General features: G+C 41.7%; 1 protein-coding gene across 3 annotated transcripts in view; it reads right to left on the bottom strand.

The window, feature by feature from the left end:
- stambpl1 (STAM binding protein-like 1) overlaps positions 1–18,448 on the bottom strand; it is a 28,609-nt gene extending 10,161 nt beyond the window's left edge. The window contains exons 1-5 of one of the 3 annotated variants that reach the window (XM_080456392.1): positions 18,144–18,448; positions 8,820–8,936; positions 1,419–1,636; positions 807–882; positions 231–326 (exon numbers count right to left, since the gene is read on the bottom strand). In XM_080456392.1, coding sequence (XP_080312518.1) covers positions 231–326; positions 807–882; positions 1,419–1,636; positions 8,820–8,849 — 420 coding nt within the window. In that variant the 5' untranslated portion in view covers positions 8,850–8,936; positions 18,144–18,448. Of the gene's footprint in view, positions 1–230; positions 327–806; positions 883–1,418; positions 1,637–8,819; positions 8,937–17,682; positions 17,970–18,143 lie in introns of those variants that run through there. The other 2 variants (XM_080456390.1, XM_080456391.1) reach the window with 2 other exon arrangements.
- Between the last annotated feature and the right edge of the window lie 981 nt (positions 18,449–19,429).

Below are 19,429 nucleotides of genomic sequence, written 5' to 3'. Positions count from 1 at the left end.
AATGGTTGAAAACTCCACTTTGCCTTCTTTGCTGTGATGTGATCGACAACCCAGGGCAAGTGGCCATCATAAATATCCTAACCACCAGCACACTATCCCCTTTCCTTCATCATAGAAATAATAATGGGACTGCGGTAGAGGAATAAACGGGTGGTTGTGCTCCGCACCCCCCCTGGTCAAAAGTACTTCCCTATGCACACTCACTAACTCTCACACACACACACACACACCTGAGCTCTGAGGTATTCTGTGTGTTCCCTGTTGTATTTCTCCTGCAGAAGCTTTTTCAGTTCCTCTTTACGAGGAAACGCCACCTCTTGAAGTTTCTGAAGAGAGAGAGAGGCAGAGAAACAGAGCGATACAGAGAAACAGAGATAAAGCGACAGAGAAAGAAAGCGAGAGTGAGGCAGAGAAACAGAGAGACAGAGACAGAGAAAGCAATAGAGACAGAGACAGAAAGCGAGAGTGATACGGAGAAAGTAACAGAAAGACAAATGTTATTTTGTCAAGGATCAACATGGCTCAAGTCATGACACTTCTTCACTGAAGCATGAATTAGGCTTCAGGGTTTTGGTGCCGAACTTCCTTCATGCAGGAAATTAAATGTGATGTTACTTTAATAACATTACTAATGACTGGTGCAAAGGCTGTTATTAAAATAATGTTGGTAAAAAAGCGATTGGTAAAACAGTAGAGTTGAGGGATGAGTTATTAGATTTGAGTTTAGATGATAAAAGTTAAAATAAGGAGATAAGAGGTTTCTGACCGACAGAGACCCTAGTCTAGGTTTGAACAGTGATAGGTACCTTCATGATGAGCTGCTTCTCTGGAACATTACACTGCTGGTAGTCTCTGTGACGAGGCAACTTCTCTACGAACAGACTGCTCTCACACACACACACACACACACACACACACACACACACACACGCACGCACAGACACACGCAGTTAGCAATCAAAATCTATACGATAATGTAATAATGTACAGTATAGCGACTATTACCAATTATAAACCTATTAAGAGGAGACAGAGTAGACAGACAGATAATATCAATAGAGCAGGCAGGCAATTAGAGCAGTCAGACATATGGTATATATTGCAGACATACATGCAGACAGATACAGTATATTACACAGACAGGTAGCACAGACAGACATATGGAGTACACAGAAAGGCAGAACAGATGAATACAAGCACACTCGCAGCACTCGCCCCAAAGTACGCTCACCCCGGGTCAAATCTGCCACCAGGTATTCCTAAACGTAACCTCAGTAAAACTATGCCTAAACCTAACCTTATCCTCCGTAAAACAAATACAAGAATCGCTGGGGCGAGTGTGTTTTGGGGCAAGCGTTCCGGTTACCGAACAGACAGACATACAGATCAGACAGACAGACGTCAGAGTGTATTCTCACGTGATGAACTTGTTGTAGAGAACGAAGGCGTTCTCCAGACTGCCCTCCTCCAGGTAGACGGCGGCCATTCTCTCCATCTCCACCCCGGAGCGGAAGTAGCGGCGCGGGGTGATGTCCTCGTTGATGTCCACGCTGCACGCCATCTTCCCCAGCGCGCGCACACGCTCCACCGCCGACACGGACACATCCGTGTACTCCGGTTCTGCCGCCAGCTTCTTCTGTTGGGAGAGTCGAGTAGAAGCCAGTGTTGATTTCGTCGACTAAAACTATGACGAAAAATGTTCGTCGACTACCTTTTTTCACTGACGAAAACTAGATAAAAACTAAGCTGCGATGACTAAAACTAAGACTAAATACAGTGTCAATTTCGTAAAGTCATAAAAACGAGACCAAAATGTTAGCGAGGGACTAGTGGAGAAGAGATCCAGTAGAACTAAGACAAGTCATTTTATGTTTGTTTGCGCTCGGGTGTTGCGCTTTGAAAATAGCAGATGTACAAGCTCACAACTAAACTGGAATTCTATTCAAAAGACTATGACTAAAACTAAATCTGCTGTCAAAATCAACACTGAGTAGAACAGAACAGAACAGAACTGACTGTCAGGAGTGTGCGTACATTACATAGATTGGATGTACACGGATAAAACACACAAAGGACATGCGACACAGACACACTGATTGACCGCCACTAGCCGTTCCGGTCTAGCAGAGATAATAAACAACTAAACTTCATTTCTGTCTGATTCTGAGGTAATCTTCTGGACCACTTTTCAGGCCATGACCTGACCCCCCCCCCACCCCCACCCCGACAAGCACTTGGAATTGTGGGCATTACATTTAGTTTCACTCGGTTCCACAGATAAATATTGTGAAAAGTGAGCTTGGAGATCAGAAATCAGAAATGTTTGCCTCTTTCTTATGGAATATTTGACGATTTGTCATTAAAAAGGGTCTCAAAAGTCACTTTAGAAATGTGCAGATAACGTGATTATTGTAGTTCAGACATCAATGCAGTAATCTCTCTCCAGCGGTCCCTACGACATACTAGCGTCATGTCCAGGGGGTGTGTACTTGTAGATCAAGCTGCCTCACACTACAGAAATAGGAGATAGGATCCTGACCTATGGGGCCACATGGCTCGGCAAGGCTTACTTATTGGCAGAGGACATATAATGTACGGACTGTAGCTTTAACTTGAACATCGCTCTCTCTCTCCCTCTCTCTCTGTAGGGGTTCTGTACATCTGCCTTCAGAGGGAGATAAGTGCTCCTCTATCCTCTATTCACTGAGATGTGTCTGTCAGTGTGTGTGTGTCTGTCAGTGTGTGTGTGTGTGTGTGTGTGTGTGTGTGTGTGTGTGTGTGTGTGTGTGTGTGTGTGTGTGTGTGTGTGTGTGTGTGTGTGTGTGTGTGTGTGTGTGTGTGTGTGTGTGTGTGTGTGTGTGTGTCCATCCTCTATTCAGCCAAAAGAGGAGAAGACACATCCGCTCCCTCCTCCTCTGAGAAAAGAGGGGATGTGATGAATGGATAGAGGAGAGGATGAATGGATGGATGGAGGGAGGGAGGGAGGAGGTGGAGCGATGGTTGAAAGACGATCATGATCGAGGGGAAGAGAGAGGAGAGAGGGGGGGGAAATGGACAGCAGAGAGGAGTAGAATGAAGTAGCTACAGTGTTGTATCAATATATTGTTGCTGTCGGGCAGAAACCTCTTATCCCCATACTCTAACTTTTTGTGTTTTTTTCTCCTAAATTAACGAACCTCTGAATTACTTAAAGGGGTATTTCACTTTTTTTTTTAAATGTGGGTCATTTAATCGTCTACTCAGGCTTTTGTGAACACTGACCCCAGACAGTTAAGTTGCTTGATTCAGTATTTAGATATTTATTTCACGCCCCCTTCCTATACAAACCCATTGTAACTTCAAACTCCATTTTAACCATGATAGATTCATCAAAAACACCCGTCCTTGGTTCTGGTGACTCACACTGCCCTCCTAATACGTGAGGGGGCCGTGTTTTTTCAATTACTTTTTTCATTTATTAAAAAAATAATAATTGGAAAATGAAACATTTTAATACAATAAAAACAATTAATGAAATAAATGAAAAAAGCAATCGAAAAAACATGGCCCCCTCACGTATTAGGAGGGCGATATGAGTCACCAGAACCAAGGACGGGTGTTCTTAATGAATCTAACATGGTTAAAATGGAGTTTGAAGTTACAATGGGTTTGAATATCAAATATTGAATCGAGCAACTCAAAAACTGTCTTGGGTGTTCAAAAAAGCCTGAGTAGATGATACAATTACCCAAAATGTATTTGAAAGTGAAATATCCCTTTAAATAATCATATTTTTAACTGGGGACCCCCCAAAATAATCATATTTGAACTGGGGACCCCACACCCTGACAAGCACTTGGAATTGTAGGAGTTGAGGCATTACATTTTGTTTGACTCGGTTCCACAGATAAATAGTGAAAATAGCAGATCTACAAGCTCACAACGCCCCCAACGTGAGGCGTTGTGAGCTTGCAGATCAGCCATTTCCCAATTGTTGCCTCTTACTTATATTATTTGGCAATTTCGCCAATGTTTCACCAGCTTTTATATTATAGTTTGTTGATTACTTTTGATGCAGTTATGGTCTTTTTTCATTTAATTTCTTTTTTTTTTGTTGGTACAAAACATTTTAAATGTCACTTTACTGTCATCCGGGGACCCCCGCAAAATCATGTGGGGACGTCCCGATCCCACAGGTTGAGAACCACTGCCCTACTTGATCATACATACAGTGTCACACAGAAAAGCATCAAAAGTAGCAGATCCAATACTTTAGCTATTTTTGAATTTGAATCCTGAAAAGTAACAGTTTTGGACATATGAGGTTTCCACCCGACAGAGACGATATGACAGTGTTATGGATTCTGTTGTTGTCTGTCAGTGAAACATTATTAATTAATCATCGCAACAACGTTATACACATTACAATATAAAACCCACAGACAGACCACTTGTCAAATTGGCATCCCTATTTCTGCGACACATTGTGAGCTTGTATGCTATTTGCACTATCCTACTATCTTACTGATCTACTATAAGATGAGGAAACCTGTCTATCCTTCTGTCTGAAAGCATTTTGATCCTCAGTGGGGACGCCCAATCGATCTAAACTTGCACACAGGCATTGCCCATTGGCATGTGAAGACAGTGACGAAGCCCGTTTTTCCACTTTTCCCAAATTTAAGTGAACTCTGTCACTGTTAATGTTTGGATTTTCACCAAATCTTCTCTTCCAGGGGGTCCCTGGCACAAAACATTTTCAGATGGGGGTCCTCGGCCAAATACAAATCATTTTGGGGGTCCTTGGCATGACAGACGGGTACAACGGGTACTATATGCCAACGGGTACAATGTGTATTGCATAACCAGAGTGGGCATGTGTTCCCAACGGGCATTGGCCTAGTAATCCTACAATTGCTAAATGTAAATTAATCAGTGGATCGTATGGAAATGTACATTGTAGGAGTTGAAACCCTGATACAGTGTTTGAAAAATTTGTCGTCTGTCGGGTGTAACCCTCATATGTCCGTTACTTTTACAGGATTCAAATAAAAAAATTGCCTCAATGCACGTCGCTTTGCGCAGCGTTTCGAGCTTGTAGATCTGCTACTTTTTATGCTTTTGTGTGACACTGTAGTATGATCAACTAGTGACGAAAAAACACAAAAGCATAAACGTTGAAATATGGAGATAAGAGGTTTCTGCCCCGACAGCAACAATGTGCTATATTGCACTGCGAGGCAATAAGTTGTTCAGTCCAGTAAACCTGCTTATTACCAGCAGGCTACAGATGGAGCAGCTCTCCTGCCAGCTGATCTGTCCTCACCCGTACTCCTGCTGCCGATGGGTCTGCCTGCATTTGGCATTCGACACATGCAGTTTATCACACCCTCCACTGTCCCACAATGTGTCCTCAATGTCCCTTGACACGTCCATGACACATGGCCATGTTATGCAGCAGCAGCACAGAACACGCAGCAAAGAATGCTCCCGCTTATTGCGGGCTGTACTCGGTGGTGTAAAGTAACTAAGTACAGTTGTGAGGTATTTTGACTTTTTGACTATTTCCAATTTTCAGTACTTTTATTTCTACTCCACCACGTCTCAGAGGCAAATATTGTACTTTTACTCCACTACAATTATTTGAAAACTTTAGTTACTAGTTACTTTGCAAATATAAATCATTATATAATATAAAACATACATTAACCACTTTAGCCCTTTAGCCGATCTACAAGCTCACAACGCGTCGCATCTGCTATTTTCAAACATTTTAGTACTTTTACTTTTGGTACTTTAAGTAGATTTTGATGCCAATACTTTTGTACTTTTACTCAAGTACATTTTGAATTCCGGACTTTTACTTGTAACAGAGTATTTCTATATTGCAGTATTGATACTTTTACTTAAGTAAAAAATTGGAGTACTTTTTCCACCACTGGCTGTACTGTAATGTTCCCGACATATCCAAACATCATCATCATCATAATATTTGGTCCCCATGCAATGTATTTTTTGGTCATTGTACAATATATATATACATAAAATGTGTCCTCTGCATTTACCCATCCTATAGACCCCTTAACAGACGACGTCACACTGATAAGAACCAGTGTGCGTGCAACCAGTATGCGCGCAATGAAACCCATTCTACTAGCCAACACACAAGAGGGGGTTGGGGTGTGCTGAAACCAGCACCCCAAAACAACAGGTTGGGAATTGATTGTGTGAAACAATCACCTGTGCGTCCAGTCTCAATGTTAGTAAACAAATAATTGGTCTATATGAATGAATTATTTTCTTTAAGTGTCATGCCACCTCGTGGCCCATCCTCATGGGATTATATGAAACCTTTTCAGACATAGTTTCAATATTCAAAAGTATTTTTTTGATACACTGGTTACCGCTATTGCATATATAAGTATATTAGGAGAAGTGAGCGCTAATAGTACAGCGCTCTGGGAGCAGTTCGGGGTTAAGTGTCTTGCTCAGGGACACTTCTGACACATAGCCAGGACACGAACCGGGGACCAATAGGCTGGGAGACATGAAGATATTGCATGTGAGCCCCCAAATATTTCTTTTTCTTTTTTTCTTCCCAATTTAGTAGTTAATAACAATTAATTCCTCCCTACATACATCTGCGTGTTGTCACTGCTGTTGTATCCTACTGGCTCACCTGCCAGTTGCCAGAGGAACCCCCAACGGGAGGACGTAGAGCCTTCTTCCCGTCCCACTTCTCCCGCCCGACACTTCCCGCTGACAGGTACGTGCGGTGACAAATATCACCCTCCCCGCCCCGAACACGGGGCAACTGTGTTCGTATAGACGGCCGACAGAGCCGAAAAGATTTTAATGAAAATGTAACATTAATATTAAAACATTTTTTTCTTTAAAACCTTGAAAAATGTGTTTTCACGGTGATACCAATAAATAAGGACTTAAATACAGTATACATAATGTATACTATGTTAGTTCCATTGACTCGATGACTCGAGTCGAAACACAATCGATTGACTGATCATTAAAATGAAAACGCTCTGAAAATGCACACAGCCCAATGAGCCCACCCATCTGACCACTGAACAGGGCAGCCATGTGGGTGGGCCGCGAACGCTTTCAAGATTTGGATCTGAGGTTGGAAGTGAGATATAGAAGAGACAGCTGGATGGAGGAATAAATGTATACACGTATGAATGGTGGATAAAAGAGATGTGTGTGTGTGTGCAGAGGAGATGGAAGGATGGATGAAGTAAATGAAAGGGTTAAATTAATGTTGGGGGAACTAGAGCAGAGAGGGAGAGAGCGAGAGAGAGAGATGAGGCGAGGCTGAGAAAGAGAGCGCTAAGAGAATACTAATGGAGTCAATAAAACTACAGAGTGATCAGAGGCTTCATTTCAGAAAGGATACCACTTAACCCATTAAGATCTGAGGCCGATTCTACTAATTCTAAATCAGTAGTTATTTCAAGATTTTTTTTAAATGTTCAAAAATAGCAGATGTACAAGCTCGCAGCGAGGCACAAAGTGACGGTTTTGAAAATGTTTGCCTATAATGACATGCCCAGGATGCCGGGTTTAAAGTGGTCAAAGACACACTCCACCCAAAATCATGTTTTTTTTGGGTTTTCGAAGCTTATCTATGAAAATCCTGATGGTTTTTCTCTAAAGCAATATATGGATTTTTACCTCCAAAACTGGCCTTGAGACCGCCCTCTCTGTGAAAGAAGGTGTGGCACGTGACGTGAAATGCAGGTACTGTGTTAGCGTCAGCAGGGACACGCCAATCACATTCTCTTCAAAGGCTCTGATAAACATCTGTGACGTAACTGCAATGCTCTGCATAATTCATGATTGCACTCAGCCTCTGATTGGACAACAGACCCACATGACAGCAAGAGCAGGAAGCAGAATTGGTAAGAAGTAAATAGAACAGACTAGACTAGAGCATGTGAGAGAATCGGCGTCGGCAGCTCTCGCGAGCGTGTACATGTGTGTTTGCGCGAACGCGACACACTCACTTCAGTGGCCAATGTAACAACATATGACAGTCTTCAGATGCACCCACACGCTGTTATTCTATTAAAGTTTGCACAGAACACTATCACTGCCTACATTGTAACATTATGGCAAAACTATGTTACAATATTTACATTGCAATTAATTTATAACTTATACATTCTAATTATAATAAAAAATATACATTAAAATGTATATTCAAAACGTTGAGCCCTGATGAGGCATAATTAGTCTAATATTGCATTTTGCCATAGTGATACATGTGACCGAGAGGTGTTTTATTATTATTATTTTGATTATTATTATTATTATTATTTGGGGGGGGGGGGGGGTGCATGTTGATTCCAGAGAAGTGGCATATCAAACATTTATATTTCTGACCAAGTTTGGATGTGTGAACTGCAACTTCAATAAGTGGATGGTTGCAGAAGAGACAAGACATGTGTCATATGTAGATGGACGGGCATGGATTGAGATGCACTGAGCGTTGTTCTGAAATCAGATCTGCAAAAAATGTTCATCTTTGGGGAAAATATGCATGAAAGAACAGAATTGTAGCTTAAATGGGAACACTAGGGAGTGGCAACTGCCATCCCCCGAGACCCCAAATGACACCCCTGACAGTGATACATCGACTAGACGAGCAAAAACATGGATCTCCTCAATACAGACATAGTCATTTTTAACCAATACGTCCATCCATCAATGATGAGGTTTTAAACATGGCCGGCAACATGAAGGTTTTCTGGCTTGTATTTCAATATACGTTGGCTCAGTGACACTGTGTGTGTCACACAAATATTCAGTCACACGTTACTCACCAGTGTGTTGAAGCTGAAGCCTTGTTCCATGGCGTATCACACGTGCGCGTGTGTATGTGTGAGTGAGTGTGTGTGTCACAGCCGGTGGGCCCATCTGCCACCTCCCATGATGCCTCGCTGCAGGGGAGACAAACAAAACAAGTTATCAATAGATAGACAGACAGACAGACAGACAACTGTCTGTCTGATAGTAGACAGACAGATATACCTGACAATGACTGTTTTGGTCAAAATGTTGTACAATACATTTCAGCGTTGGGAGCAATTAAAACAAGGTGCAGATATTCTATCTTTTCTCTTTCATCATTTGCTTGCAACTGTTTTCATATTTTTGGGGGGATGTGTGTGATTTTCCCTGCATCTGTACTGGTCAGCTCCCAGTGGCCAGTATAAGAATGTGGTTGTACTGGGCAGCTACCAATAAGTTATAACCAGTATAAGACTGTGGATGTACTGGTCAGCTCCCAGTGGCCAGCATAAGAATGTGGTTGTACTGGTCAGCTCCCAGTGGCCAGTATAAGAATGTGGTTGTACTGGTCAGCTCCCAGTGGCCAGCATAAGACTGTGGTTGTACTGGTCAGCTCCCAGTGGCCAGCATAAGAATGTGGTTGTACTGGTCAGCTCCCAATAACCAGTATAAGAATGTGGTTGCACTGGGCATCTCCTAGTGACTAACTGGGCAGACTAACGTCAACTCAACAACATTACCCTTGATATTCCACCGTTACTATAACAACTGGTAACTACATGAGAAGCAGGCCTCAACTAGTGACTCATCTACTTAACACAGAGAGAGAGAGAGAGACGAGAGGGAGAGAGAAAGAAAGAATAGGGGGGAACACGAGAGGGAGACGGGGACGGAGAGAGAGACAGAGAGAGATATCCTGTCTAGTATATCTACACTAATCCTGTTATCATACATCCTAACCCAGCCGTACTGCATGACATCCGGATGTTTTATCCTCCATGTACACAGTCAAATCACAGTCTAAACGCAACTCGGAGTATGTTCCATTTGAGTGTATAACGTCGCTGTCGGGCAGAAACCTCTTATCTCCATATTTTACCCGTTTGTGTTTTTTTCGTAAATTAACGCCCTACTTGATCGTACTACAGCGTCGCACAAAAGCATCAAAAGTAGCAGATCCGCAAGCTCGAATAGCTTGCCGATCTGCTACTTTTGCCAGTTTTGAATTTGAATCCTGACAAGAAACAGTTTTGGATTTATGAGGTTTCCACTCTGGACAGAGACGATTATGTACAAATGGAACCCATAAGGGTCCGTTTTGGTTCAGCACCCAGCATCTGTACACAGTTCAGAGTAATACAAAAAAAATGATTCACTGTGTGTCTATCAAGTCTAGCTGTGTGACTATAACGTGACAGTCAGGTGGATGACTGCAGACAAGCCTCCTCACCTGTCCAGTTCCAATCCCCACTACTAGAATAATCCCCTCCTGATTAATCTGCACTAAAACATTCCCTCAAGCTCCTAAATCTCTACCTGATTAGGGGCATATATACCGCATGATACATTTACTAAACAAAAACAACTCCATCTCAACCCGTCCCCTTAACTCATTCAATCCGCGAACGCATCTCTGTCATTTTTTGATTTCTTTGGCTATTCAAAAATAGCAGATATACAAGCTCATAGAGCGGCACTGAGATCTGAAGATCTGCTATTTTTGAAACATCGTGAGAATTTGAGCAAATCTTTGAATATATATATTTTTAAAGCGAACATTTGTAACTCAAATATTTGCTTCTGGGGGTCCCTGGAACAAAACATTTTGAGGCCAAATACATATCTAAAAATGTTTTCTAAATCCTAACAGTATGTTGCTGTACCATCAGTGGTGCTCCAACTTTTTCATGTCAAGGACCGCGGACCCCCATCTCAAAATATGAATTCCAGGGACCCCCAGAAGCAAAGATTTGAGTTACAAATGTTCGCTTTAAAAAAAAAATATATATATATATATACACATTCAAAGACTTGCACACATTTTCATGATTTTTCAAAAATAGCAGATCTACAAGCTCATAGCGCGGCACTCTGGTGCAACGCTATGAGCTTGTATATCTGCTATTTTTGAATAGCCAAAGTATAAAATAATGGTTAAAGTGGTTGCTTTTCCCGGTCTTAACGGGTTAACTTAATCTCAGTAGCCGATAAGGCATTTTACTCCCCGCCTGGAGGAGATAAATGATGGCTACCCCTGCACTGACATTAGTGCCATGACTATAAGGACACACTGTTCCCGAGCCCCCTTCCACCTCATTTGCATCACCAGTGGGGGTTTCCTCTAGAAAACACTACATCTAATTTCTTCTGCTGAACAACCTCTGAAATTAAAGCACTCTAATGTCTGTCTACTTTCACCATCTAAAAGCAGTGGTTCCCTGGGGGGGTTCCAGGGGGGTCCCCAGCTAAATTTGTTAATACAGCATCACAATCATTTGAATCCCTTTATCCATATTTTATACGTTGGCTATTCAAAAATAGCAGATATACAAGCTCACAGCGTGTCACTTTGTGCCGTGCTGCGAGCTTGTACATCTGCTATGTTTGAACATTTTAGAAAAATCTTGAAAGTGTTTTGTATAATTCTGAATTTTTTAACACAAATCTTCTCTTCTGGGGGTCCCTGGCACAAAACATTTTCAGATGGGTGTCCGCGGCCAAGTATATACTGTATCAATTTAGGGGTCCATGACATGGAATGGTTTGAGAACTACTGCTCTAATGTCTGTCCACTTCCACTATCTAAAGAGCCAACACTTAAAGTCTTTGCGCACCGAGTCCTGTTCAACGTGTTATTGGTCAACACGTTTTTAACACATATGAAAATGAAATGCAGGAATTTAACTGGGTTCGATTGGAAAAAAATTACACACCGTCACAGAAACTCACAGAAGCCAGTGTTCATTCATTTTAAATGTTGTTTTCTTTTCTTTTTTTTATGTGAATAAAACGGACTGTGTGTAAGGGGCTTTGCATAATGGTAAAGAGAGTGAAACAGAGACTTTGACTTTAGATGCTCTTCGTGAAAACATCAGGGGAAACGGAGCAGTTCAGTAACACCTGTACTGCCAGCCTCCGTCACCTGAAGAAGTTCAGAGTGTGAGCCCCCTGCATCCTCAGCACCACACAGCACCACACAGCATCCTGACCAGCTGCTTCACCACTTCTAATCACCCTGGCAGGATTTATTTCAGAATAAATGACCACCTCACTGTTCATTATCCCTTGCATAAACAATTAGTAAGTCTATACAATACAAAACACAAGTTCAATACTGATGAACTGGCAAAGACTGAGGAGGCAATTAGCTAAAACTCACTCTATCTGGGAGTTCTGGAGGAAAATCTGGAGCACAAAGCATTAAAGGGATATTTCACTTTCAAACATGTTTGGGTTCATTTTAACTACTACTCAGGCTTTTGTGAGCACCCCAGACTCCTGACCTAAGTTTTCTGAAAAACTTCAAATATTTATTCAAAAATGACAAAACATTAATCTTGCTATATACTGTACATAGCAACAACAACCCCAAAAGGGGTTCCTGGATTGATAGGTATAGTTATGTATAGGGGTTCCCGGTCTAAATGGGTTAAGTTGCTTGATTCAGAATTTAGATATTTGATATTCATTTCATCAGACACGCCCCCTTCCTATACGAACCAATTGTCCTTGGTTCTGGTGACTGATATTGTCCTTCTAATATGTGAGGGGGGCGTGTTTTTTAAATTACTTTCTTCATTTATTGTATTATTTTTTTCCCAAAACAATTATAGAAAATAAATGAAAAAAGTAATTGAAAAAACACGGCCCCCTCGCACATTAGAAGGCCAATATCAGTCACCAGAACCAAGGACAAGTGTTTTCAATTAATCTAACATGGTTAAAATGGCATTTAAAGTTGCAATGGGTTTGAACAGGAAGGGGGCGTTGTCTGATAAAATGAATATCAAATATCTAAATACTGAATCAAGCAACTTAAAAACTGTTTGGGGTGCTCACAAAATCCTCAGTAGATGTTAAAATGAACCCAAACATGTTTGAAAACAGCAGCAAGCGCTGGCCAAAATAGAACATGTTTTTGTCCAACAGGGTCGGGGAGTAAGTCAAGACAACATCTATGTATATCAATGCACTGGCCACATTTTTATCCACCCTAGCTCCTCATTATGGGCATGTCATAACAGGCAAACATTCTGCGAAAATAGCTGATCTACAAGCTCACAACACGTCGTGTAGCTTGTAGATCGGCTATTGTCAGCGCAGAGATTTGGTGTAGAGACGGGGAAAAAAACAAGTACAGTATAGACCACTGGTTCCCAAACAGTGGGTTTGGACTAGGGACCCATATACGGGTCGCGGACAAATTGTTATGGGTCACGGGTAAATATTCCTTTATTTTTTCGCTTCCTAAATTTAGCTTTTAAGTATTATTTCACAACATTTCCAAAAAATGCTAAATTTTTCAAAATAATTTCATGAATACATATATATACACTGTATGTTTAAATCAAAGAATTTCCATAAATTACTCTAGCTATTTTCACTAGTTTTGGGTCCTGGCTCTTTTGGTTCTCGAGCTAAAAAGTTTGGAACCAGTGGTATAGACCACTGGGTGACCCCAGCCAACTAAGTATATAGGATTTAAGTGGTGAGGAAGTGAAAATGTTTCTTTTTGAACATGACCTTGTCCTTCCATCTCCTTCTTAAGAGGAACTACAAAGCCTAAGCACCGAATAGTACTGCAATACCTGGGCTTTGACAGTCAGTTTAGACAAGACCTCACTCATGATATCCCAGAAGAAAGCCAGATCACAGTACAACAAAATATCCATGATAAATATCAGGTTACTGTATCAGAGAATGTAGGCGATATCTTGTTTCCTGTTTGCTTGTTTTTTTTCACCTGACCTTCCCCACTGTAGGTCACATATTTTTCAAAGTGGGTGGCACGTGGCCCCCAGTGAGCCAATAGGCTCTATGCACAGCAGCCATATTGGAAAGAAATTGGGCCTCTTCCTTACTTCCTTCACAGGTGTTACCCAATGATACTAATGAAGGCTCTGTTCCATTCTGGTCAAACAGAGTGAGGGTGCTGATATTGTGCATGTTGGCTGTTCCCTTATGGGTGTGTAATTCTGAGAGTGTACAAATGGAATCAAATGGACCCGTAAGGGTCCATTTGGACACTCTAAGAGTTATGGAGGTCCTTGAAATTACGTTTTGAGAACCACTGTGCTACACTAAATGGAACGGAGCCTTCATTAGTACCATTGCAACACCTGTGAAGGAAGTGAGGAACTAGGAAGGGGCCCAAAGTTTTTCCAATATGGCTGCTGTGCATAGAGCCTATTGGATATATAATTGGATATATAATTATAAATATCAAAGAATTAATTTAAATTCAATTCATAAGATTACTGTGCCAGTTTAATCACTTTCAACCTGCCGTTCCAACGCATTATGATGCGACGTGTAGTGAGCTTGTAGGGGTGTTCGACTTGAAGGGGTGCTCCATTTGAAGTGGATGATTTGTTTACCTTAGGGGCTCTTGTAACCACTTTAAGTATTAAAACAAATATTGGAATATTTGATATTTGGTGCAGTATCGTTATTTAATTTTTTTAAATCCATTGAGACCTGAGAAAAAAACACCTTCTAAAACCTAACCTAAGTTTTCTGAAAACGTTCAAATTCTTACTCCAAAAAGAAGAAAAAAAACATTTATTGACATATGTATAGCAACAACTAATGAGACACAGAGGTGGCTCCCGGATTGAAAGGTAGATCAACGTATAGGTTACAACAGGTTTAAATGGGTTAAATGCAGGTGCCTAAAGGTTCAGGCCTGGACGATAAAGCGCTGGGTCCTCATCAACCCCCGTGAGGCCTATACCCAGTGACACCACCACTACTCCGGTGTCTAAAAACAGAACATACCTGAAAGAACATCTTCCAGACACCAAAAAACGAAAAGCACAAAACAAAAGACATCGTAACCATAGTAACTACGGGACTATGTTGGTCTGTCAACACACAGAGAGGGAGAGAGAGAGAATGTGTGAGAGGCGTTTAAAAACACGTCATCAGTGACAGAGGTCAAAGGTCGGCCTACAACAGGTTCCCAGACAGCAGTGGCTAGTTGTAGTAATGTGTTGCTGTGAGTCACAGCATACTTCCTGTTTACCACTGCGGACATAAACACACTGGCACTCAATACATCAGGGGTCTTCAATGTTTTTCAGGCCAAGGACCCCTTTAGCTGAGAGAGAGAGATGAAGCAGGGACCCCCCCACTACATATTGTGTTTCAGATTAAATTTTTCATAGATTACATAGATAGCTTCACTTGTTTAACAGCACTATCATCAGTGTTGAGGAAATTAATGTTTTTTGTTTGTTTGTCAGCACTATCATCTGTGGTGGATTCATGTTCATGTGTATTTTCAGGCATTTAACCACTTAAACCCTCAATACTTAGTAAACTGATCTGCAATTTTCTGCGAAAGCCTTCGCCACAATATAAATGCTTTGATTGATTGAATATTTATTAGTCAGAAATGTAAACGGCACGAGGTACAGTCAAACATTAAGGCTAAAAGGAGAACACAAAAAAGTCCTGGGGACTCGTTTCCATTGTGGTCCTATGTATTCAATTCATCAACATAGCATTAAAAAATAACACAATAATATACGTCATCAACTCCTGATTTTTCAGGCCAGTTTTGAAAGAAACTATAGTGATTCACATCTTTTAAGGGATGCAGTGTCAGGTCATTACACATTTTGGTGGCAGAGTAATAGAATCAGAATTTTCCCATGTTTATTCTATAGATGGGTAGTACCAGATCGTTGTCGCTCCCTCTAGCATCGTGGCTGTGGCTGTCACTCACTTTGGAGAAGTAGTTAGTCAGGTATGAGGGTATTGAGAGCACTGCCCCTTTGACTATCTTAAATACCAATCCCATTTTTATTTACTTGGCCCTGTCTTCTACCCTGCAGCCATCCCAGACTAGCAAAGTGCTGGGGTTTAAGTGGTTAACAGCACAGCGTCACAGCAGAGAGACAGAATGCACTACCAAAGACTGGAAGCAATAGAGATGGGAGAGTCAGTTGTCAGTCAGTCAGTCAGTCCGTCAGTCAGTGTCTGTCTGTCAAGCTGCACTCACCAAATGCGTAAGACCAGTGATAATCAAAGAGGGGTTTGGGGACCGGAACTGTCATGGCTGCCAAGAAATACACCCCATCTAATTTTAGAACTAAACAGTACACTCACTGAATTATGTAATCTATTTATGTGACTATTTACCTTGTTGTTTATTGGGTAGAGTTCATGCTTAATCCCTTATTCTGAGCTCACATGTCTAAGTCGCTCTGGATATAAGAGTGTCTACAAAGTGGCTAAATTGACATTTTAAATTGTGTCTGAAAACAATTGAGGTGAGATGCAATGCAGAAACACAAGCTTTGAATCATAATTGATCGTTTGACCCAGATCACTGTGTTCCGTTAGACGGGCCTGAGTTGCATGAAGTTGGATTCAACCATTATGCAAATTTCAGATCATACAACTGGTCGAAACCTTGCCATGTCATACTGCATGTCATGCTGCGGTCAGTTACAAGTCAGTCAGACAGTTAGTTACAAGTCAGTCAGACAGACGTAACTTGTCAGTCATTCAGTCAGTCAGTCAGGGTCAGTTGTAACTTGTCTGTCAGTCAGTGCATCAGTAAATCAGTCAAACATTCATTATACAGTCAGTAAATCAAGTGATGAGACAGCTGGCAGTCTATGAAGGAACCAAACCACAGTGCACCTCTATGAGGGAACAAAACAACACCTCTGAGATAGAGGATGTTCATCACCTATCTCGTTCTATTTATGTAGCTTGTCACTTCCTCCATTCGCACAGGGGTATAGTGTTCACATTGTCTCTGAGCCTTGATACTCTTTACTGCTGTTTGCAGGAGAATAGAGCTAATGTAAGGTAAACTTGTATTATCCCAGATGCTATAAGGTTTTGCCCATGAAGGCTGGGGATGAGGAGCACTTGTTTTCGTTACTATAAGGCCGCGGCCTTCAGGCTGGCGAACTGCGTCCGAGCGAACCGCTACGCCAGCGAGTAGTACCCACCACAGCCAGCAGCCGTCTCAGCCAATAACAGGCCAAGACTTCTACAGTAAGCCTGGGAAAAACAATATCGCATTCCAGATTTGGAAATTCAGGTGATCATTAGACACACACACACACACACACACACACACACACACACACACACACACACACACACACACACACACACACACACACACACACACACACACACACACACACACACACACACACACACACACACACACACACACACACACTCTTCAGTATTCAGTCAGTGAGCTACACATGATCCCATGAGAATCAAGCTCTACATCAACATTATAATCACCAAAAATAGATATATACTGCAGCATACAAGTATTGCATAAGTATTCCAACTGCACAGTCCTATAACCAAAATACATATAAAGCTCTGAGTCTGCCTAGCTGACAGTCAACTCACCCTTAATATGAAGTCAACTTTGTTTCTAACAATGACTGTCAACATAAACCTTGAGATAGCCTATTACACACATACTGTACACACCCTCCATTCACCCAGAACAAGTATTGTCAACAGAAACATTGAGATATATATATTACCCAACCCACATGGTACACTCTCTCACTTCACACACACACACACACACACACACACACACTCTCTCGCTCTCTCTCTTCACACACACACACACACACACACACACACACACACTAAATATGCTGCTCTTCTACATTCACGCACCTGCGCACACAGCTCTCTCTCTCTCTCTCTCTCCAACCTGGCTGACCTCGTGTCTTTCAGTTTCATGGCGATTTTTAAAGTCCTTCACGTTCCGATTTCATCTCACACACACACACACACACACACGATCTGATTATAGTACATGTTCACTGCGATCAAGGAGAGTCGATTGTGTTACAGTCAAATCCCCACTGATATAATCCATCTGCAACTGCAACTCTGGGACTGTGTACAAAATGTAACCAAACGGCCGACAGGGTCCATTTGGTTACATTTCGTACACTCCCAGAGACCCCAGAGTTTAACTTAATTAATGATCGTAGCTTATAATGTTACCTTCTTTTAAAAGACACCGATTCTATCCTTAAGGGCAGAAAAAGCCTCCAAAAATATATTTTTTAAATAATAATAAGAAGACACCGATTTATGTACAGAATACAGATAAATAAAATGTATTTTACCTCTTCGATCGCCGCTATGGATCAGTTCCACAACCAGCCTCCTCTTGTAGGCATCACTGATCAGTGCTTCCACATGTGGGAGGAGAGAGAGAGAGAGAGAGAGTGATGTGTGTGTGTATGTGTGTGTGTGAGAAAGAGAGAGAGAGAGACGATCGCCGTCCCTCCACCACTTAAATCAAATGTCACACTCCTTTCAGAATTATTTAAAGGTCCCTTCGATCAGTGACTCATCCCACCAGCTCCATTGAGAAGAAGATCCGAGACTTTAACATGGAATGTTGTTAGATTTAATAGCAGCGATAAAAATGGCTGAAAAGGCTGGCTTCCAATGATGAGAGCAGAGTTTATACAGATGGCTTTGGTTTATCCAGAGAAATGATGCTCTACTCTGGGTGGAGAATGGTGGTGGTAGTGTGTGTGTGTGTGTGTGTGGTGATGGCAGAATAGCGCTTGGTTCACAGACAGTATAGCCCTACTAATGTGCAACCCGCAACCGATGCGTCAAATTTGCATTCATCGAGAGTTGTCCTGCATATCCTGTATGAGTTTTCTCTCTCTCTCATGATTGGACGGAATGGAAATGTGTTTTCCGTTTATTAAAAAGCCGAAGAGACAGGGAGATCTTAAGGTGACCTACTTAACAGCAAAAACGTTTTGGTTTTAACCAAAATAATCTATATAACCTCATAGCACATTTAAATAAGGTATTATAGCAGCTGTATATCCATATATGCCCTGCAGCAATGGGACATAAACTCCATAATTTTGAGATGCAGTTATTACTTGGTTGGAAGGGATCATTTAACTTATGGCCTAAACGATGTTTGACATTGTTATATTATTTCCATTGCAATCTGGCAACTATTTTGTTTGTGACATTAACACGATGATGACATGTGTACTAAAAGCAGAAGGTGTAGTGAGAGACTACAACTAAAATGTCATTATGTTCTTCCTAACTGGACAAAATGATGGTGTGAATTCTGAGATTCGTTGACAGATTTGCAACAAAAGAGTCGAATCTCAAAACACATTCAAACTCCCCATTGCTGACACAGCGGCGATCCCTCTGAGGGATGTCTGTTTAAAAGGGGCGGAGATTACCGCCCTCGTCACACACACACACACACACACACACACACACACACACACGCACGCACTCTGCACGCGCACGCGCGCACACACACACACACACACACACACACACACACACACACACACACACACACACACACACACACACGCGCGCGCGCTGCATTTGAATAACCATTCAAATCGACAGAGCC

The sequence above is a fragment of the Gymnoscopelus braueri genome (assembly GCF_963280865.1).
Source record: "Gymnoscopelus braueri genome assembly, chromosome: 17".
Lineage (NCBI taxonomy): Eukaryota > Metazoa > Chordata > Actinopteri > Myctophiformes > Myctophidae > Gymnoscopelus > Gymnoscopelus braueri.
This window is presented reverse-complemented; position numbering and strand designations above follow the sequence as displayed.